The sequence below is a fragment of the Thunnus maccoyii genome, chromosome 5 (genome assembly GCF_910596095.1).
Source record: "Thunnus maccoyii chromosome 5, fThuMac1.1, whole genome shotgun sequence".
NCBI classification, from domain to species: domain Eukaryota; kingdom Metazoa; phylum Chordata; class Actinopteri; order Scombriformes; family Scombridae; genus Thunnus; species Thunnus maccoyii.
Window position 1 is genome coordinate 654,135 of NC_056537.1, and position 17,571 is coordinate 671,705.

General features: G+C 47.3%; 2 protein-coding genes across 3 annotated transcripts; both read left to right on the plus strand.

Moving 5' to 3' along the window:
- Nucleotides 1–79: 79 nt before the first annotated feature.
- LOC121897405 lies at nt 80–5,124 on the plus strand. 2 transcript variants are annotated; one of them, XM_042411853.1, is made up of 4 exons: nt 80–162; nt 2,004–2,097; nt 3,515–3,602; nt 3,723–5,124. In XM_042411853.1, the coding sequence occupies exons 1-4, from the start codon at nt 120–122 to the stop codon at nt 4,611–4,613; spliced, it is 1,116 nt and encodes a 371-aa protein (XP_042267787.1). In that variant the 5' UTR covers nt 80–119; the 3' UTR covers nt 4,614–5,124. The 2 variants fall into 2 exon arrangements, with proteins under 2 accessions (XP_042267787.1, XP_042267788.1); XM_042411854.1 differs by lacking the exon at nt 80–162 and adding an exon at nt 169–1,327.
- Nucleotides 5,125–5,671: 547 nt separating this feature from the next.
- LOC121896639 lies at nt 5,672–16,631 on the plus strand. The gene is made up of 13 exons (XM_042410537.1): nt 5,672–6,218; nt 6,308–6,401; nt 7,049–7,136; nt 7,526–7,877; nt 8,686–8,779; nt 10,351–10,438; nt 10,754–11,060; nt 11,798–11,891; nt 12,089–12,176; nt 13,683–14,001; nt 14,818–14,911; nt 15,020–15,107; nt 15,264–16,631. Exons 1-13 carry the CDS (start codon nt 6,167–6,169, stop codon nt 15,852–15,854), a joined length of 2,349 nt encoding a protein of 782 aa, XP_042266471.1. The 5' UTR covers nt 5,672–6,166; the 3' UTR covers nt 15,855–16,631.
- Nucleotides 16,632–17,571: the final 940 nt, after the last annotated feature.

The window sequence follows — 17,571 nt, forward strand, 5'->3', positions numbered from 1 at the left end:
TCGGCGGGTCTCAACTGAAGAAGAAGAAGAAGAAGCAGCAGCAGCAGCAGCAGAAGAAGAAGAAGAAGAGGTAGTAGTAGTAGTAGTAGAAGAAGAACGTCTCTTCCGCTCTCGGGCGGATGTTTGGACCTGACAGCGGGAAAATGGCGAACGCGTACAGAAGTAACGTGATTTAAATAAAACTTCACATGTTAATGATGTTATCTTTTAATGAGACGTGACGTCAGACTGAGATTAAGCGGGAATCCTCACAGAAAGCGACACATGCGCAGTAGCGACCTGCGTTCAGAGAGCTGAGAGGACAAACTGCTTCACCAGCTGACTGACAGCAGACATTCACTCAACATAAACAGTTTGCCTGTCGGCTCCACAGTGTCACAGTGTCCGTAGTCATTGATTCATTGTTTTTTTTTTCCCGCCCACCGCAGCAAGCGGTCAGGCAGACTGAGAGCTGATCAATCAATGCAGACACCATGAATGAGCTGAAAACATGTACTGCGCAGACTGGTGTGATTTAAACAGCTGTTTGTGCAGATTAAGCTCCTCTAAATGTGCCAAAGAAGAAAGAAAAAAATAGATTCAGAGCGTAAAAACAACGCGCGTCAGAGCGGATCGATACATTTAATAAAATGGTAGAGATCAATAATGTTTCTGTTTCTGGCGGAGATCACAGATGAAGCTGCTTCTGTCTCACAGATCGATAAGCTTTGAAGTGTCTGCATGAGCAGGGCTCACACAGTTTAATTAGGTGTTTATGTTGATGACGATGTTACAGGTGAAGCTGTTTGCGCAGTGACAGATGAAGGCGTTGCTATAGTTACAGATTAATTTGACGGAAATGAGTAATAACTCAGTAAATACCAGATGAATCTAAAGAGGGACAACCTCATTATGTTTCTGTAACATTTGATATTGACATTTATTACAATAAAAGTGAAGTTTAAACTTTCTTAATTATTATTTGTTAATGAACTGAGATCATAAGGACTGTGTGAGTGTTTCAACCCACATCTGTCAGTCATCATATTTGATTGAAATATTGCTAAATCCTGATTGGTGCATGAAAGTATGTGACATCACCGTTTCCCAAGTATAATAACTGAAGCTGAATGTTGATGTCAGAGACATGACAGCAAGAAACTACAGCAGAAAATGTCTTTTCAAGACCTTAAAACAGTGACACACAGGTTCAAGTGTTTCCATGGTAACAGATATGAGACTGATGATGTAACTGTTACCATAGTGACAGATGTGAGACTGATGATGTAACTGTTACCATAGTGACAGATGTCAGACCGATGATGTAACTGTTTCCATAGTGACAGAGGTGAGACTGCTGATTTAATTGTTTCCATGGTGACAGATGTCAGACTGATGGTGAAACTGTTTCCATGGTGACAGATGTGAGATTGATGATGTAACTGTTGCCATGGTGACAGATGGGAGATTGATGATGTAACTGTTGCCATGGTGACAGATGTGAGACTGATGGTGCAACTGTTTCCATAGTGACAGATGTGAGACTGATGGTGTAACTGTTTCTATAGTGACAGATGTGAGACTGATGGTGTAACTGTTTCCATAGTGACAGATGTGAGACTGATGGTGTAACTGTTTCTATAGTGACAGATGTGAGACTGATGGTGTAACTGTTTCTATAGTGACAGATGTGAGACTGATGGTGTAACTGTTTCTATAGTGACAGATGTGAGATTGATGGTGTAACTGTTTCCATAGTGACAGATGTGAGACTGATGGTGTAACTGTTTCCATGGTGACAGATGTGAGACTGATGGTGTAACTGTTTCCATAGTGACAGATGTGAGACTGATGGTGTAACTGTTTCCATGGTGACAGATGTGAGACTGATGGTGTAACTGTTTCCATGGTGACAGATGTGAGACTGATGATGTAACTGTTTCCATGGTGACAGATGTGAGACTGATGGTGTAACTGTTTCCATGGTGACAGATGTGAGACTGATGGTGTAACTGTTTCCATAGTGACAGACAGAGACATCAGACTGATGATTCAGCTTCGTGCCACCAACGCAGCCATCTTCACTGGTCGGAGGAACTCTGCTCTGAGAGGCTGGAGGTCAGTTTGTTTCCTGTCTGAACCTTTAAACTACGTTCAGACAGTCGCTCTAATCATGTTTCACTCACAGGAGAATCTGAACGCAGAAGATCCTGTCAGTAGGAATTCCTCTAAAAATTTCACCATATCAGATTTTTTTTAAAATACCATCGTCAGCACAAATATTCTCTAGTTTCACCATTTATCTGTTTAAAAAAGGTTTATTGTACAATATACATGTTCAAAGTGTGTACGTGTGTAACTGTTTCCATAGTGACAGATGTGAGACTGATGGTGTAATCAGTAAAGCCCCCTCTTCACTGCACCGACAGTGATACAACGTTAACTCGCCCACATTAAAACCGCCGGAGACCCCTGCTAATGATAGCTTAGCATTAGCAATATCATTAGATTACATATCATAGCTCCACGATCAAATTAACGTTACCATGGCTCAGAACGCTTGTGATAAAAACTTAAGAGTAACGTTAGTTGGTGTCACTGATGTTTAGAAGCAGGTTGTATTAAGAACATGCCAACGTTAAACCAAACCAGGGATTTTCCCATAGTTATGTATAATATTCAACACAAGACAGTTATGTGTTCAGCAGATATTGATAACGTATGGTTAGCAGTTGGGACAGATAGCTTAGCATGTGGGAGGAGTAGAGTTAGATATCATTGAATAACAGATGAACAGTGATATGTAAACAACGTTCATGATAAAATGTTCATAACATTGACCCTCGTTATATGTCCTTATTTTCTGAATATATTGTATGAGACTAATAACAAGTGTTCCAGTGTTGGTCATCTTAGCTAGCCAGCAACAAACCCAGGCTAGGAGAAGTGACGTCCTTGCCATCTCGCCTGCCGTCTTTCTCATTTTTGGTTGTGATTGTTTTGCCCGTGTTGAACTGGATACAACGGACGCCGTCAGAACTCAGTTCTAGAAGCAGCCTTTCCAGGTTTTAGACGGCTGAATAAACAGAGCTCTGCTGACTTGCTGCCTACTTCTTCGCCATTCGGCAAACCGGAAGTCTCAGATTTATATGTTGAGCTGTCCTTGTCACCAGATGATTCTGTTTAATGAAAATTGTTCTTATTTGAACTGACAGCAGGAGAATAAACACGTCTGATAATTGACTCTTTCATATTTGTCGGGGGACTATTTCCAGCAGCAGATTAATCCGCGTTTGATGCTCTGTAGTGAGTATTTGCAGTTTAATTAATTTTCCACTAGAGGGCAGAAGAAGTGAACATCCACAGACACAGAGCTCCACTGACAGGCGGTAATTAGTTGTGGGGTTCCTCAGGGTTCTGTTCTCGGCCCTTTATATGTTCAGTTTTCATATTTGTCCATAAACCATCAGACTCTCCTCTGTTAGATGGTTAGATACATATGAGGCCTCTGATCATCACTTCTCTGCTCCTGCAGGGCGATAAGGAAGGAGATGGGGCTGCAGGGGATGTTGTCGGCTCGCCAGCTGAAGAAGAAATGGGACAACCTGAAGGAGAAGTACAAGGTCAGTCCAGCGCATCAGCGTTCACCCACGTGATCAACGTACGAGTTACTGAAGAACTGATGGAGAGACACATTAATCTACAACCTCATGATTTAAACTGTGACGTCCTCTCCTGTGCAGGTGCTGAAGACCCCTCCAGAGGGGATGGAGAACTTGACTAGACCCAGCTCGTGGCGCTGGTTCTCCCTGATGGACGAGGCGATGAACGGCCGCCTGGTCGGCACCGCCGGCATCGTCCAGCCCTCCCTGCGGGACGAGGACGAGGACCGTCCCGCGGCTCTACCTCCGCTCGCTCTCCCCAACGCAGGACCGAGAGTTGTTGAAACGGGGCCTGACATTGGGGACGTCCTGGAGCCGAGCGGGGTCGAAGCAGTGAGAAGAAGAACCTCTGAGCTGAGGAGTCGACCTCATGCTGCCGTGCTGTACGCCACCTTACTGCCCGACTGCACCGCCGCCGCCGCAGCCTCCACCTCCTCCTCCGTCGCCGGCAGGAACATCGTCAGGGAGGCGGCCGAGGTGGACGGGAAGCTGGCGGAGCTGCAGAGAGAGAGACGGGCTCTGGAGAGAGAGCAAGCCGAGTTCGACAGAGAGCTGATCGCTTTGGAAAGGGACCGAGAGCTGCTGAACAGAGACGCGGCCGCTCTCGAGAGAGACAGAGCGAGTATAGAGAGAGACAGGACGACTATGGAGAGAGACAGAGCTGCTCTAGACAGAGACCGGGCCTTTCTAGACAGAGACCGGGCGTTTCTGGAGAGAGATCGGGTACTTGTGGAGAGAGATCGGGCGCTTGTGGAGAGAGCCAGAGAGGATGTGGAGAGAGACCGAGCTCAGCTGAGGACGGAGGAGGAGGAGGGGGCGGCGGCGGCTGTGGATGGGGATCAGGCTGAGAAGGAGGTGGTGCTGCAGACCAGGTTCTACCAGAGCTGGATGGCTGCAGATGTGGATCCAGACCAGCTGGAGACCAGGCAGAGACTGGTGTCTTTGTTCCAGAAGCTGGTTGAGAAACTGTGATGGAGGACGTGTCGTACAGACCGGTTTCTCAGATCCAAACACTGAACTTGTTTGTGTGCATAAAGAAACTATTAAAACACATCAGTGATCTTCATCTCTCACTCGTCTTCAGATCAGATGAAACTTTATTGATCCTCGTAGGACAGACGGACGGTCGAGACTCTTGGTACCTTCTGCTGCACGTCATTTATTTGGTGACATAAGTTACTTCAGATCAATATCAGAGGTTATTACAGACGTTATTGATCCTCAGCAGTATCTAAAGTAATGATTCCACCTTCGCCAGCTGCAGACATTAATACATCAATCATTATTTAATAATACAATAATCATTATGTCATTTGCATACTGAGTGAGTACTGGATGTATGATGGAGTATTTCTACACTGTGATACTAACACTTGATGAAGATGTCAGAGCTTCTTCATCCGTTAAGGTCGGTGGTAAAAGTCATAATGAAGAAGTAAAGTGTGGCATAAAAATAAAAATAAAAAGCCTTTAATAAAAATGAGCTAGTTCCTCTTTAAAATGTGTCACTGAATGATTTCATTATGTTATTGTTAAAAGTAATATTGTTATTGTTGTTATTAATATATATATTTACTGATCTGTTTATTTCCCGTAGTTCTTACTGTGTGGGAGCCACAGACAAAACTGAAAAGTGAAGATAAACTGTGTAAAGTGTAACATATGTAAATGCAACCTGTTTCCTACATGAATGAAATTATAAAAAAATAAATTCACTAAATACTTAATACTCAGTTATAAACCCTCCATAAGAACAACTTTGGGTTTCCAGGTTGTTAAATGTTCCTTTAATGAATGTTTATCCTGTAACGTACATCATGTGTGTATATATATATATATATATATACACATATATATACACACACAAACACACACACACACACACACACACACACACACACACACACACACATATATATATATATATATATATATATATATATATTAGTTAATGGTATTATAAGTATTTCTGTTACGTTAAATGTTGTGATGTGAAATATTTCCTGGACTGTTTATGTTTACATCTAACCCCGCCCCCCCCGGCTGTGTTGTCACGTGACAGGAGGCAGGTCAGGGCGGGGTTATCGCTGCTCGCTCCGGTAACGGTAACTGCTTTATTTACCGTTTTACTCTATTCGGCGGGGATGGCGTCAATAACGGCAGGCAGCAGATGTCACTGATGATCTGTCCGCGGTAACGGAACCCGGTGTGTCGGTGTGGCGGGAAGCCCGGCCCGGTGTCGGTGTGTTGTTTAGGTTAGCCAGGTAGCTAGCTGCTAGCAGCTGCTTCGTTTAACGGTTTGCTGGGAGTCCGCCGCCGGCGGAGACAGCTGCCCGCCGCCAGGTGAGCATCACGGGACACCTGTACCGGGGCGGCCGCGGAAGATGGACGGAGGAAACACCGCCGGTAAACCTGCAGCAGGAGGCGCTAGCGGATGTAGCTAGTTAGCATCAGGCCTGAATACCAGCACACTTCCTCCCCGCCCCCCCGGGCTGCCCCCCACCCCCCCCTCCACCAGTACTGCAATGGAGTCGGTCCTGAACCCGCCGCCGCAGTTCGTAGAAAACTCCTATAAAAGTAAGTAAACACGGTGCAGAAGGTGTAAACATGAAGCTCGCGCACAGGTGAGCCTTAACGTGCTGACCTATGACCCCCTTCACCTGCAGTGACTGAGGAGGACGTGAAGAGGCTGATTGAGTTCAGAGCATCTAACGAGGCTCTGTTCACCGGGAAGAGGAACTCTGCCAAGATAGCCTGGAGGTATGAAGAGTTAACCTGAGGGACAGGTGTGTCCATAGTAACAGCAGTCAGGTTTCCATAGTAACAGCAATGTAATCATCCCTCCTGTTCATACTGCTGCAGGTGGAAGTATAGTAACAAAAAGAGGAACTTTGGCACTAAAAAAGACTGTAACGTTGAAAGATATCTACTTGATTTGACTCATTTGGACGCTGAAGCTTCATATTAGCTTCAGATAAACTGTTGTACAGCTGCTCTGTGTCGGACCAGGTCACAGAGTCGATGTTTGATGCTTCCTTCACCTGTAAACCAGCTGCTGCGTCCTCAGATGTGTTGTATCTGATCTTTGTTGGTAATTTGCCGTCTACAGTGTGGAACCCAGAACGCTAGTTTGCTGAAACACGGGTTCAGTCTGACTCTCTGTGGCGTTGATAGACTGTATGTTCTGAATGTGAACTGGTCACCAGTTCTAACGTGCATTATGAAGGGATCTTCTAATGGTCAGTATGAACAGGAGGAATAATTACAGCTTTAATGTTCATTTGGACTCCTGACTGACTGTTGTTTGAAGACACAGACGCTTGTGAACTCGTCCTTTTTTTAAACTTGTGTTGGTGAGTTTTCCTCTCAGCTGACCTGCCGTCACCCTCCTCCTGTGTGTCGCTCAGCACCATCTTAAAAGGCCTCGGCCTGGAGGGGAAGCTGACTGCAGACCAGATCGCCAAAAAGTGGGACAACCTGCGGACAAAATACAAGGTAATCTGACTATCAGTGATCTGACGTCGGTAACACAGACTCTTACTTTTAGAAACATTTTTGTTTTCTTCAGAAACTCTTTCTGTGAAGTTTGATCCACTTTGGATTCTCTGGTTTCATCCTGATGAAGGTCACCTGTTCACGAGCCGCTGAATGTGTTGAGAGGCGTCATGTGACCCTCACAGAGCTGTTAGAGAGAACATTACAGCCTCCAGGAGCTGCTGTTTCAGCTCCTCTCATACTGACTGACGTTGATGAAGCTGATGATGATGATGATGATGTCAGCAACGTTCAGCTGCTCGTGATCAGGTGACGTTCATCCAGAGATTCAACCGGCCAACAGAACGAAGCTCGAAACGTTGTTTTGAGTTTGTTCGCTGTCTCTGCAGGACCTGAAGCAGCCCTATCAGGGTCAGGACAACCTGGGCGGCGTGGTGGAGTCGTGGCCCTGGTTCCACATCATGGATGAAGCCATGCAGGGTCGTCTCTACAACAGCAACCTGGTGCTGAGCCCCGACAGCGTCGTCTGCGGCGGCGGCGGCAGCCACCGCGGCAACAGCCAACCCAACCAGAACCAGGAGAACACCGACATCCTGGAGTTCCTCATCAAAACGGAGATGGAGGACACGGTAGCGGCGGAGGAGGCGGCGGCGGAGGACGACGGGACGGTTCACGCCGAGGCGCCGCCTGCAGAGGGCGTGCCGATGGGCTGGAGGAGGATGAGCGAGTGTTCCTATAAGAGTACGTAGTAGTATACGACTCGCCGCACTGAGCCTCAACCAGACGCCGCTGTAAGACACTGGTGGGAAAGTAGCGGCCCGTGGGCCAAATCCGGCCCCCTCGTCGAAAATAGAATGACAAAATAAACCCTGTAAATCACAGTGAACGTCTGGACCGCATCACGCTGGTCCAACAGTGTTTGATGCTGACAGGAAGTCTAATAAACCAGTCAGAGGTTTAAGTTTTATTGTCCAATGGTTGGCAGGAAGTCGTCCCTCGCTACGAAGTTTAAGGACGTCTGTTCACGGCAGCAGTTTCTTTAATCTGGGATGCGACGTGTTGACCGCCAAGCTCCGCCCAGCTCATTTACATATTATAATCTGATCATGGCAGTAGAAGCAGCTGAGAAGGCGTTTTAACAGACACCCACTGATCACATGTTAATAGCAGGTCAGCAGACTCACACGCCACCGCCCGTTTCCCTCCCGACACGTCAACCAGGAACTCGTCTGTGATGTGTCGTCTCAGTGTGGAGAGTCGAGACTCGTCGTCCTTTAACGCAGAGATTCTCTGATCTGAACAAACTAACGTTGATGTTTTTGTTTGTTAGTGTTGAGAAACGTGTCGTCTGTTCTTTTTAATCTGCGTCAACGTGTGAAACTATGAATCACAGTGCAGTGCAGACACTTTACTGACACCACGTTCACACGTTTCCTTCTAATGAATCAGAATAGATCCACAAAATAAAACTGTCATCAATTTCATAAGTCAAAAGAAAAATGTTTATAAATGTTCAATAATTCAGCAAATCTTTGTTTCTCGTCGTCAGTGACGGAACCAGAAACCGAGCGGATGATCAAACTTCGAGCGGCGAATGAGGCGCTTTTCACCGGCAGGAAACATTCAGCCAAACCGGCCTGGAGGTGAGTTCACATGATCCAGACGGACCAGACCGAGATGAATAACTGACCTGACGGAGGTTTCTGCTCCCTGCTGAGACGCCACTGAGCATGTGCAGAAACACACGTCTGTTTACAGCTTCCTGTCAGGAACTAAAGGTGTCACAAATATTATCAGGCTGTCAGTCTCTCCAGAGTTTTTACCACATACATGGAAACCTGCTGTTGTGGCGGCCATTTTTAAAGCAGGCGGCCTCCAGCTTATCAGTAACTGTTAGCCTGTTGTTGCCTGTTAGCCTGTTGTTGCCTGTTTGCCTGTTGTTGCCTGTTTGCCTGTTGTTGCCTGTTAGCCTGTTAGCCTGTTGTTGCCTGTTAGCCTGTTGTTGCCTGTTTGCCTGTTAGCCTGTTGTTGCCTGTTTGCCTGTTGTTGCCTGTTAGCCTGTTAGCCTGTTGTTGCCTGTTAGCCTGTTGTTGCCTGTTAGCCTGTTGTTGCCTGGTAGCCTGTTAGCCTGTTGTTGCCTGTTAGCATGTTGTTGCCTGTTAGCCTGTTGTTGCCTATTAGCCTGTTGTTGCCTGTTAGCCTGTTGTTGCCTGTTGTTGCCTGTTAGCCTGTTGTTGCCTGTTAGCTTGTTGTTGCCTGTTGTTGCCTGTTAGCCTGTTGTTGCCTGTTGTTGCCTGTTAGCCTGTTGTTGCCTGTGTTTGCCTGTTAGCCTGTTGTTGCCTGTGTTTGCCAGTTAGCCTGTTGTTGCCTGTTGTTGCCTGTTAGCCTGTTGTTGCCTGTTAGCCTGTTAGCCTGTTGTTGCCTATTAGCCTGTTGTTGCCTGTTGTTGCCTGTTAGCCTGTTGTTGCCTATTAGCCTGTTGTTGCCTGTTGTTGCCTGTTAGCTTGTTGTTGCCTGTTAGCCTGTTGTTGCCTGTTAGCTTGTTGTTGCCTGTTAGCCTGTTGTTGCCTGTTAGCCTGTTGTTGCCTGTTAGCCTGTTGTTGCCTGTTAGCCTGTTAGCCTGTTGTTGCCTGTTAGCCTGTTAGCCTGTTGTTGCCTGTTAGCCTGTTAGCCTGTTGTTGCCTGTTAGCCTGTTAGCCTGTTGTATCTGTGGTGTCAGAGCTTATTTCAGTAGTGGTTCTTTTGTCTTGTGTCAGTCGTCATTCGTGCTTTCGATTTAACAGAATCATAAAATCGTTCAGAGTTGCAGCAAACTGAAGTAAATCGTCGTCTTTGTCACTTTCAACAGACAAATTGTGCACACAAATGATTAATTTGACTATTAATTATTAGTTTTGTTCTCCTCGTTCCTCCTTTGCTCCATAAAAAATGATCTCAGTGTTTTCATCACCCTGTTTATTCTCTCTGTGACGTCATAACGTCCGTTTCTTCTTTCCTGTTGACACATTTCAAACCTGAACATCCTCACTCATTCCTCCTGCACTCAGCCAGCCAGTCAATCAATCAGCCAGCCAATCAATCAGCCAGCCAGCCAATCAATCAGCCAGCCAGCCAATCAATCAGCCAGTCAATCAATCAGCCACCCAGTCAATCAGTCAGTCAATCAATCAGCCTACTGGGATGAGTCTCTGATTGAACTGGTTTGTGTTTTCAGAGCCATCCTGTATGAACTGGGTCTGCAGGGGAAACTGACCACAGACCAGCTGGCCAAGAAGTGGGACAACCTGAAGAGGAGATACAAGGTGAGTAACCGCCCGCCATCACCTGTAGTGACATCACCGCGTACCAGGTGACCCAACAGAAACACAGTCATTACTCAGATCCAGTTCAGTCACATGATATTAAAGACAAAAAGGAAAAACGGAAGCTTCAGAGAAACAATCAGCTGTTTTATAGATGATTTGACTATATTGTCATTCGATGTCTGTTAATACAGCAGAAACAGCTGTGAACTAATAAACATTCATATCTGCTGACGGCTGCATTATATTCAGTTATTAACAGGTTATTAACTCTTTATATACAAATCTAAAGAACATCTTTTCCGTCTCCTGCAGGAGCTGAAGTTTCCCGCTCGAGGCGTGGAGACCAACCCCAGCTCCTGGCCCTGGTTCTACCGAATGAACGACGCCATGGAGGGCCGCTTCGCCGGCGCCGCGCCCATCCTCACGCCCATCGTGGAGGACGAAGACGAAGACTGCGAGCCGCTGTCGCCGACGCCCAAGAAGAGAGCCCGGCGGAGCCGAGGGGGGATGGCGGAGTTCCTGACGGAGTCGGAGATGGACCTGCTGGTGGACAACGAAGAGAAAAACGGGTCGTCTGCTCTGGGAGAGCTGCACCGCATGGCCGAGCTCACGTACAAACGTAAGACACGTCAGACGCTAATGAATGTGGACGCTTTATTTATGAGACATCAGATTCTGTTTGGGATTCATCCTCCATGAAGCAGATGTGACATTTTAGACTGGATTATTGATCATCTAATGAACCGAGAGGAAGGAAACATCTGTTTAATGTTTTAACTAAATAACTGAAGAAACGTCTCAGTGACAGTAACGACGCACTCTAGAAAACACAGAGGATGTTCTGATGTTTAAACCTACATCTGACATCACCAGTACGTCCACACTGCACCAGTACGTCCACACCAGTATGTCCACACCAGTACGTCCACACTGCACCAGTACGTCCACACCATTACATACCAGTACGTCCACATTACACCAGTACGTCCACATTACACCAGTACGTCCACACTGCACCAGTACGTCCACACCAGTACGTACCAGTATGTCCACACCAGTACGTACCAGTATGTCCACACTGCACCAGTTAAACTCATGTTTGCTTCAGTGATCCATCAGGTTAAAAGTCAGTTCAGCCAATCAGAGCAGAGCTTATTAAACTGCAGCAGATTATTGATCTAATCAAAGTAAAACAATCTGTAGAACATTAAACTGGTTCAGATGAAGATTTGAGACAATTACGACTGAAACTAACGTTTATTTTCATTATCTATGATTCACAGTCTATCAAACGTCAGATAATAATAACGTTATAATAACTATTGTATCTTTACTGGTTTCTAACCGTCGTCACAGTGACTGAAGATGACACCAGGAGACTAATTGAGCTGCGAGCTGCTAACGAGTCTCTGTTCACCGGGAGGAGGAACACCGCCAAGCCGGCCTGGAGGTAAAGAAGCACAAGATAGAACATCTGCACTGATGTTCACATGTTCAGTCTGTGATCATTAAACCTCTGGAGCTTCATAATCAGTTTAATAAGGTTCCTCTTCATGTGTTTAATGAGATGTTTGACACCACAACAGAGCAGCTGCGTGGTTATTGTACGTGTGTGTTTATATGATGTTGGTGTTGTTTGGTCTGCAGGGGAATAGTGAAGGAGATGGGTCTGACAGGGAAGATAACACCTGACCAGGTCGCCAAGAAGTGGGACAACCTGAAGACCAAATTCAAGGTGACAAACCTTCAGTTTCCAGCCGTCAGGGTCGTGTTACGCTGAGAAGAAGTCGATCATATGATGTGTTTAGATGTGTTTACAGCTTGTTAGCAGCTGCAGTGGAAGGAGTTCAAAGTCTGTCGTTACGGATGCACGACGTTATCGACACACATCATCGGTGTCGGCCTGACTGTGCTTCCCTCCTCGGACGGTTTCACCCCGACGGTCCCGGTGTTTCCTCCGCAGGCTGCACTTCACTCAGCTGCCCGACAGATCAGCTGCTTCTTCCCGCTTTAACTTGATTAACAAACCGAGGCTAACGTTAGCCGGGAGGCTAGCAGAGGGTTAGCTGGCTGCGCTTCCTTCCGGCCATGCTGCGGCTAACCCTCCGCTAGCCTCTCAGCTAACGTTAGCCCCGGCTCTCCGTGTGGATCCAACCGGAGCACCGAGCCCCGGTTTGTTATTCAGGTTGGAAGAAGCAGTGAAGTGCAGCCTGCGGAGGAAACACCAGGACCATCAGGGTGAAACAGTCCGTTGAGGAGCCGCTCTGTTCGGCTGCACAGATAGGAAACCCCTCGGCTGACAGGATGTACCACTCTGTTTGGGAAAAAAAATCTTTTTGGTTTATAACGGCGGTTGGCAACCAGCGTATCAGGTGCATTACCGCCACCTTCTGGTCCGGAGTGTGGACCAGAGATTAAATCCTACACATTAATCCTGTCTGTCTAATAAACTCAATGAAAACTCTGCTGCTGCTCCCACTTGACAGGTTCATTAAAGTTTTAATGCTGAACTCCAGTTTTCCTCAGTTCTTCCTTCATATATTGTCTTTCTTGATCATAATTAGTACAATCTATGCTTGCATGCATAATAAATAGTCTCCTCAGCCAGCTGGAAAGAACATGTTCATATATCGGCATCGGCCACAATGAGTTGGAAATATCGGCATATCAGATATCGATCCAATATCGTGCATCCGTAAGATCAGTGAAGTGTTTTCCTTGGTCGGTATTCTCAGTTTTCTTTAAATGATCTCCTGAATGTGACTGAACACTGAAACGCTGCTGGATCATGTGACCTTCATATATGTTTAAAGTCCCTCCTCTCAGGAACATGTTTGTTCTTCCCTCCGCTGGATGTTTGTCTGCTGAAGGAGGAAAGTTTCTCTGAGCTCAATGGAAAATCTGATTTTTAAGGGGCGGAGCTACGAGCAGGATGTGACATCACAGCTAGTTTGGAGCCAATCGTTGGTTCAATATTCAGGAAGCTGCAAAAAAAAAAAAAAAAAAAAAAATACAAAAACTGTAACAAAACATAAAAATTTGACTTGTAGGAACAAAACATCAGCTGATGGGACCAGTGACGAGTCTTAAAGGTTCCTGGTGTCTGAACGTGGTGGAGAAAACAAAAACTAAACTTCCTCTGCTCCCAGTTTTTAACGTCAGTGTAAACTGATGGTCCAGTTCAGATTATGATTGAAACTCGCAGCCAATCAGAGCTCTCCGTCTGTCTCCGTCCCTGCAGGACCTGAAGTTCCCTCCTCGGGGGATGGAGGGCCAGACTAACCCCGCCTCCTGGCCCTGGTTCCAGCTGATGAGTGACGCTCTGGAGGGGCGTCTGGCGGGGAAAGCTCCCAGAGTGACGCCCATCTGGACCAACGAGGAGGACGCCGTGTTCGGCTCGTCTCCGCCCGCCGACAGAGACTGTCTGATGGCGGAGAGGAGCAGCGTGTCGGAGCTGGAGAGCATGGTGGGGGGAGACAACACGGAGGCCGATGGCAACGTCACCTACATCGACGCCAGCGGGGAGGAGTGTTCGACGCCCTCTGACCTCTCTTATAAGAGTAAGACTGACTCCTCCGAGTGTTCAGTGCATCTGCTGTCAGTTTGCTGCCCTGCAGGACTTCTAGATTAAATATGTGTTATAATAAAAATAATAATAATACATTGAAAGCAAAAAATGACCTAGTAAAACTATACACTACAGTCTCAGTAACTTTATTGCTTCTTTAACTTCATATAAACTCAGCAGCCAACGTCTCTATATGGTTATTAATAGGGATGCACAATATTATCGGTACGTCATCGGTATCGGCCGATAGAAGCTCTACAATGATAAATTGGTACCGGCGAATTCTGCCGATTATGAGCAGCCGATATGTCTCCTCCTCCTGACTGTGCTTCCCTCCACGGACGGTTTCACCCCGACGGTCCCGGTGTTTCCTCCGCAGGCTGCACTGATACTTTAACCTGAATAACAAACCGAGGCTAACGTTAGCTGGGAGGCTAGCAGAGGGTTAGCTGGTTGCGCTTCCTTACGGCCATGCTGCGGCTAACCCTCCGCTAGCCTCTCAGCTAACGTTAGCCCCGGTTTGTTGTTCAGGTTGGAAGAAGCAGCGGGACCGTCGGGGTGAAACAGTCCGTCGAGGAGCCGCTGTGTTCGGCTGCACAGATAGGAAACCCCTCGGCTGACAGGATGTACCATGGTTGGCGACCAAAAACATACGTATGTATATCGGTGTCGACAATTAGCCAGAATGAGTTGGAAATATCGACATATCGGATATCGGTAAAAATATCGTGCATCCCTGGTTATTAATAATTAAAATGAAAAAGACACGTTAGACTCTTCCATTTAGCAGCTGTGTATTGTCTCTCAGTGACGGACCAGGACACCCGCAGGATGATTAAACTGCGAGCTGCTAACGAGGTCTTGTTTACCGGAAGGAGAAACGCTGCCAAAGCTGCCTGGAAGTAAGAGCCTGTTGTTGTTGTTTTATGGATTCATACTGTAGCTGTAGTTCTATCAGCTGTGTTACAGATGCTGAGTCTCACATCTGTCTGTCTGTCTGTGACTCTCAGAGCCATCCTGAAGGAGCTCGGCCTGCAGGGGAAAGTCTCCACCTACCAGATGGCCAAGAAATGGGACAATCTGAAGAGGAGATACAAGGTTCAGCAGTCTGATCCAAACATCCGTCTGCAGCTGATTAATGATCATCTAATAATTATAATTAATCTGTTTAATGTTTCTGATTGTCAGAGAATCATCTGTTCAACATGTTTCTCCTCCTCTTCTTCCTCCTCCTCCTCTTCCTCCTCCTCTCAGGATCTGAAGTATCCTCCCGTGGGGATGGAGAGCGTTGCAGACGGCGCCTCCTCCTGGCCGTGGTTTCACCTGATGAACGAGGCCATGGAGGGCCGGCTGGCGAGCAGCGCCCCCCTCCTCACCCCCGTCACCCAGGACGACGAGCAGCACCCTGACCCCGCCCCCAGACAGCGGCCCCGCCCCGCTCCTCCCCCTCCTCCTCCTCCTCCTCCCCCCTCCTCCTCCTCGGACTACGGACAGGAGGCGTTCGGCGACGGCGGCGGCGCGGAGCAGAACCAGCGGAGCTCGGAGGCGTGCGACGGGCCGCTGGGAGGCCTGGAGAGGGAGTGGGAGGTGGTGGAGAGGGAGCGGGCGGCGCTGGAGCGAGAGAGGGAGGTGGTGGAGAGGGAGCGGGCGGCGGTGGAGAGGGAGCGGGCGGCGGTGCAGGCGGAGAGGCTGTGGTTGGACAGAGAGCGGGCGGCGGTGGAGCGGGACAGAGCCATGGTGGAGCAGGAGAGGGCGGCGCTGGGGAGGGAGAGGGAGGTGCTGGACCAGAGAGCCCTGATGCTGAACTCTGTGGGACACTCCGGACACCTCAACGCCCTGATGTAGACCGCCAGGCTCCGGGATGTAGACCAGCCACGGTCTGGGATGTAGACCAGCCACGGTCTGGGATGTAGACCGCCAGGCTCCGGGATGTAGACCAGCCACGTTATGGGGTGTAGACCGTCGCGCTCCAGGATGTAGACCGTCCCGGCAGGCGAGCTGAGAGCCAAGTGTGGCCGTCGGTCTCCCCACAGAGAGCGGAGCTCGCCGGGGACTGACTGGTCCTGCAGGTGGACCCACCTGAGCTGTAGAGCTGCACAATTAATCCGCATTTCACTCGTGATGCTTGTTTCCATGGTTACCTGAGGTCAGGTGGTGAGAGTTACTCACAGGCAGGTGTCCAGGTGTGGAAACGGTCGACTAGACGAGAATTACTCAAAGTATTTTTATCAGTTTAGTCTTCGTTTCTCTGAAGTGACGATTTGCTGCTTTTCTGTTTGATATTTTTGTTAATTGAACGTATTTTGATTTTAGACAAAACAAGAAATTCGAAGACGTCACAGACGTCCATCTTTCAATATTTTTCTGACATTTTATTGATCAAACAATTAATCAATTGAGAAATAATTTATGAATTAATAATGAATTGATACTGAAAATAACAGTTAGTTGCAGCCCTACTCACCAACACAACCACTTCCTGTTCCGCCTCCTTCCAAAACACACATCAGACAACCAACGTATCGATAGAAGAACGCTGTCACGTCACTTTCAGTTTCCTTCCTTCCTCCTCCTCCTCCTTCTTCTTCTTCTTCTTCTTCTTCTACTTCCTCTTCTTCTTCTTCTACTACTACTTCTTCTTCTTCTACTACTTCTTCTTCTTCTTCTTCTTCTTCCTCTTCTTCTACTACTTCTTCTTCTTCTTCTTCTTCTCCTTCCTCTTCCTCTTCCTCCTCCTTCCTGTGTGCTGCTGGAGGTTCGTCCACAGCGTTCACCTCAGTGTCAGAGAGCAATGACGACTGCAGCACAGATGAGGGCGCCACATGCACGAGTGTGAACATAATAACTGTTATGGACAGAGCAGCAGCAGCAGCAGCAGCAGGACCTGCTGAGAGCTGAAGACTTTAAGGTGTCAACAAGCTCCAATAATCAGCCTGGCAGGTAAAACCCAACCAAGAGAAGTTAACACAAACAGTTAATGAACATGTTCATAACAGCTCAGTCAGGAAGGACGACACCAAACAGTTTATCACCAGTCGTGCAGTTAATGTCTGATATGAAGGCAGCAGATGTTCACAAGCTGCTCTTCATCATCAGTTACAGACTGTAGGTGATGATGTCACCAACAGATCAGCTGGAGACAAACTGACAGGTGATCACAGGTAACACCAACACATCCACATAGAACTGCCAGTGAGTAACTCCGACCAATAAGAATCAGTCTGTGTATGTTTGTGCAGGTGAGCTGTTGACTGTTGCTCAGCTTTCTGTTCGCAGGTAAACCGACAGCTGCGGGTGAAAGTCTGGAGACGGAAGCAGTCGTATTCACAAACATCCTGAAAGCAGCTGCTGCCTGTCAGTCCTGACTGACTGATTCACAAAACATCCTAATAATAATAATAAAACTTTATTGATAAAGCAGATTTCACACAGAGAGATGCAACACGTTCACAGGACATAGAAACATGCAGGAAACAGGAACATGAAGGTCACTGAGCTGATCTCACTGGTTCACCTGCTGCAGGTAACCAGGCTGTCAGTGAAAACAGATAAAATATTTAAA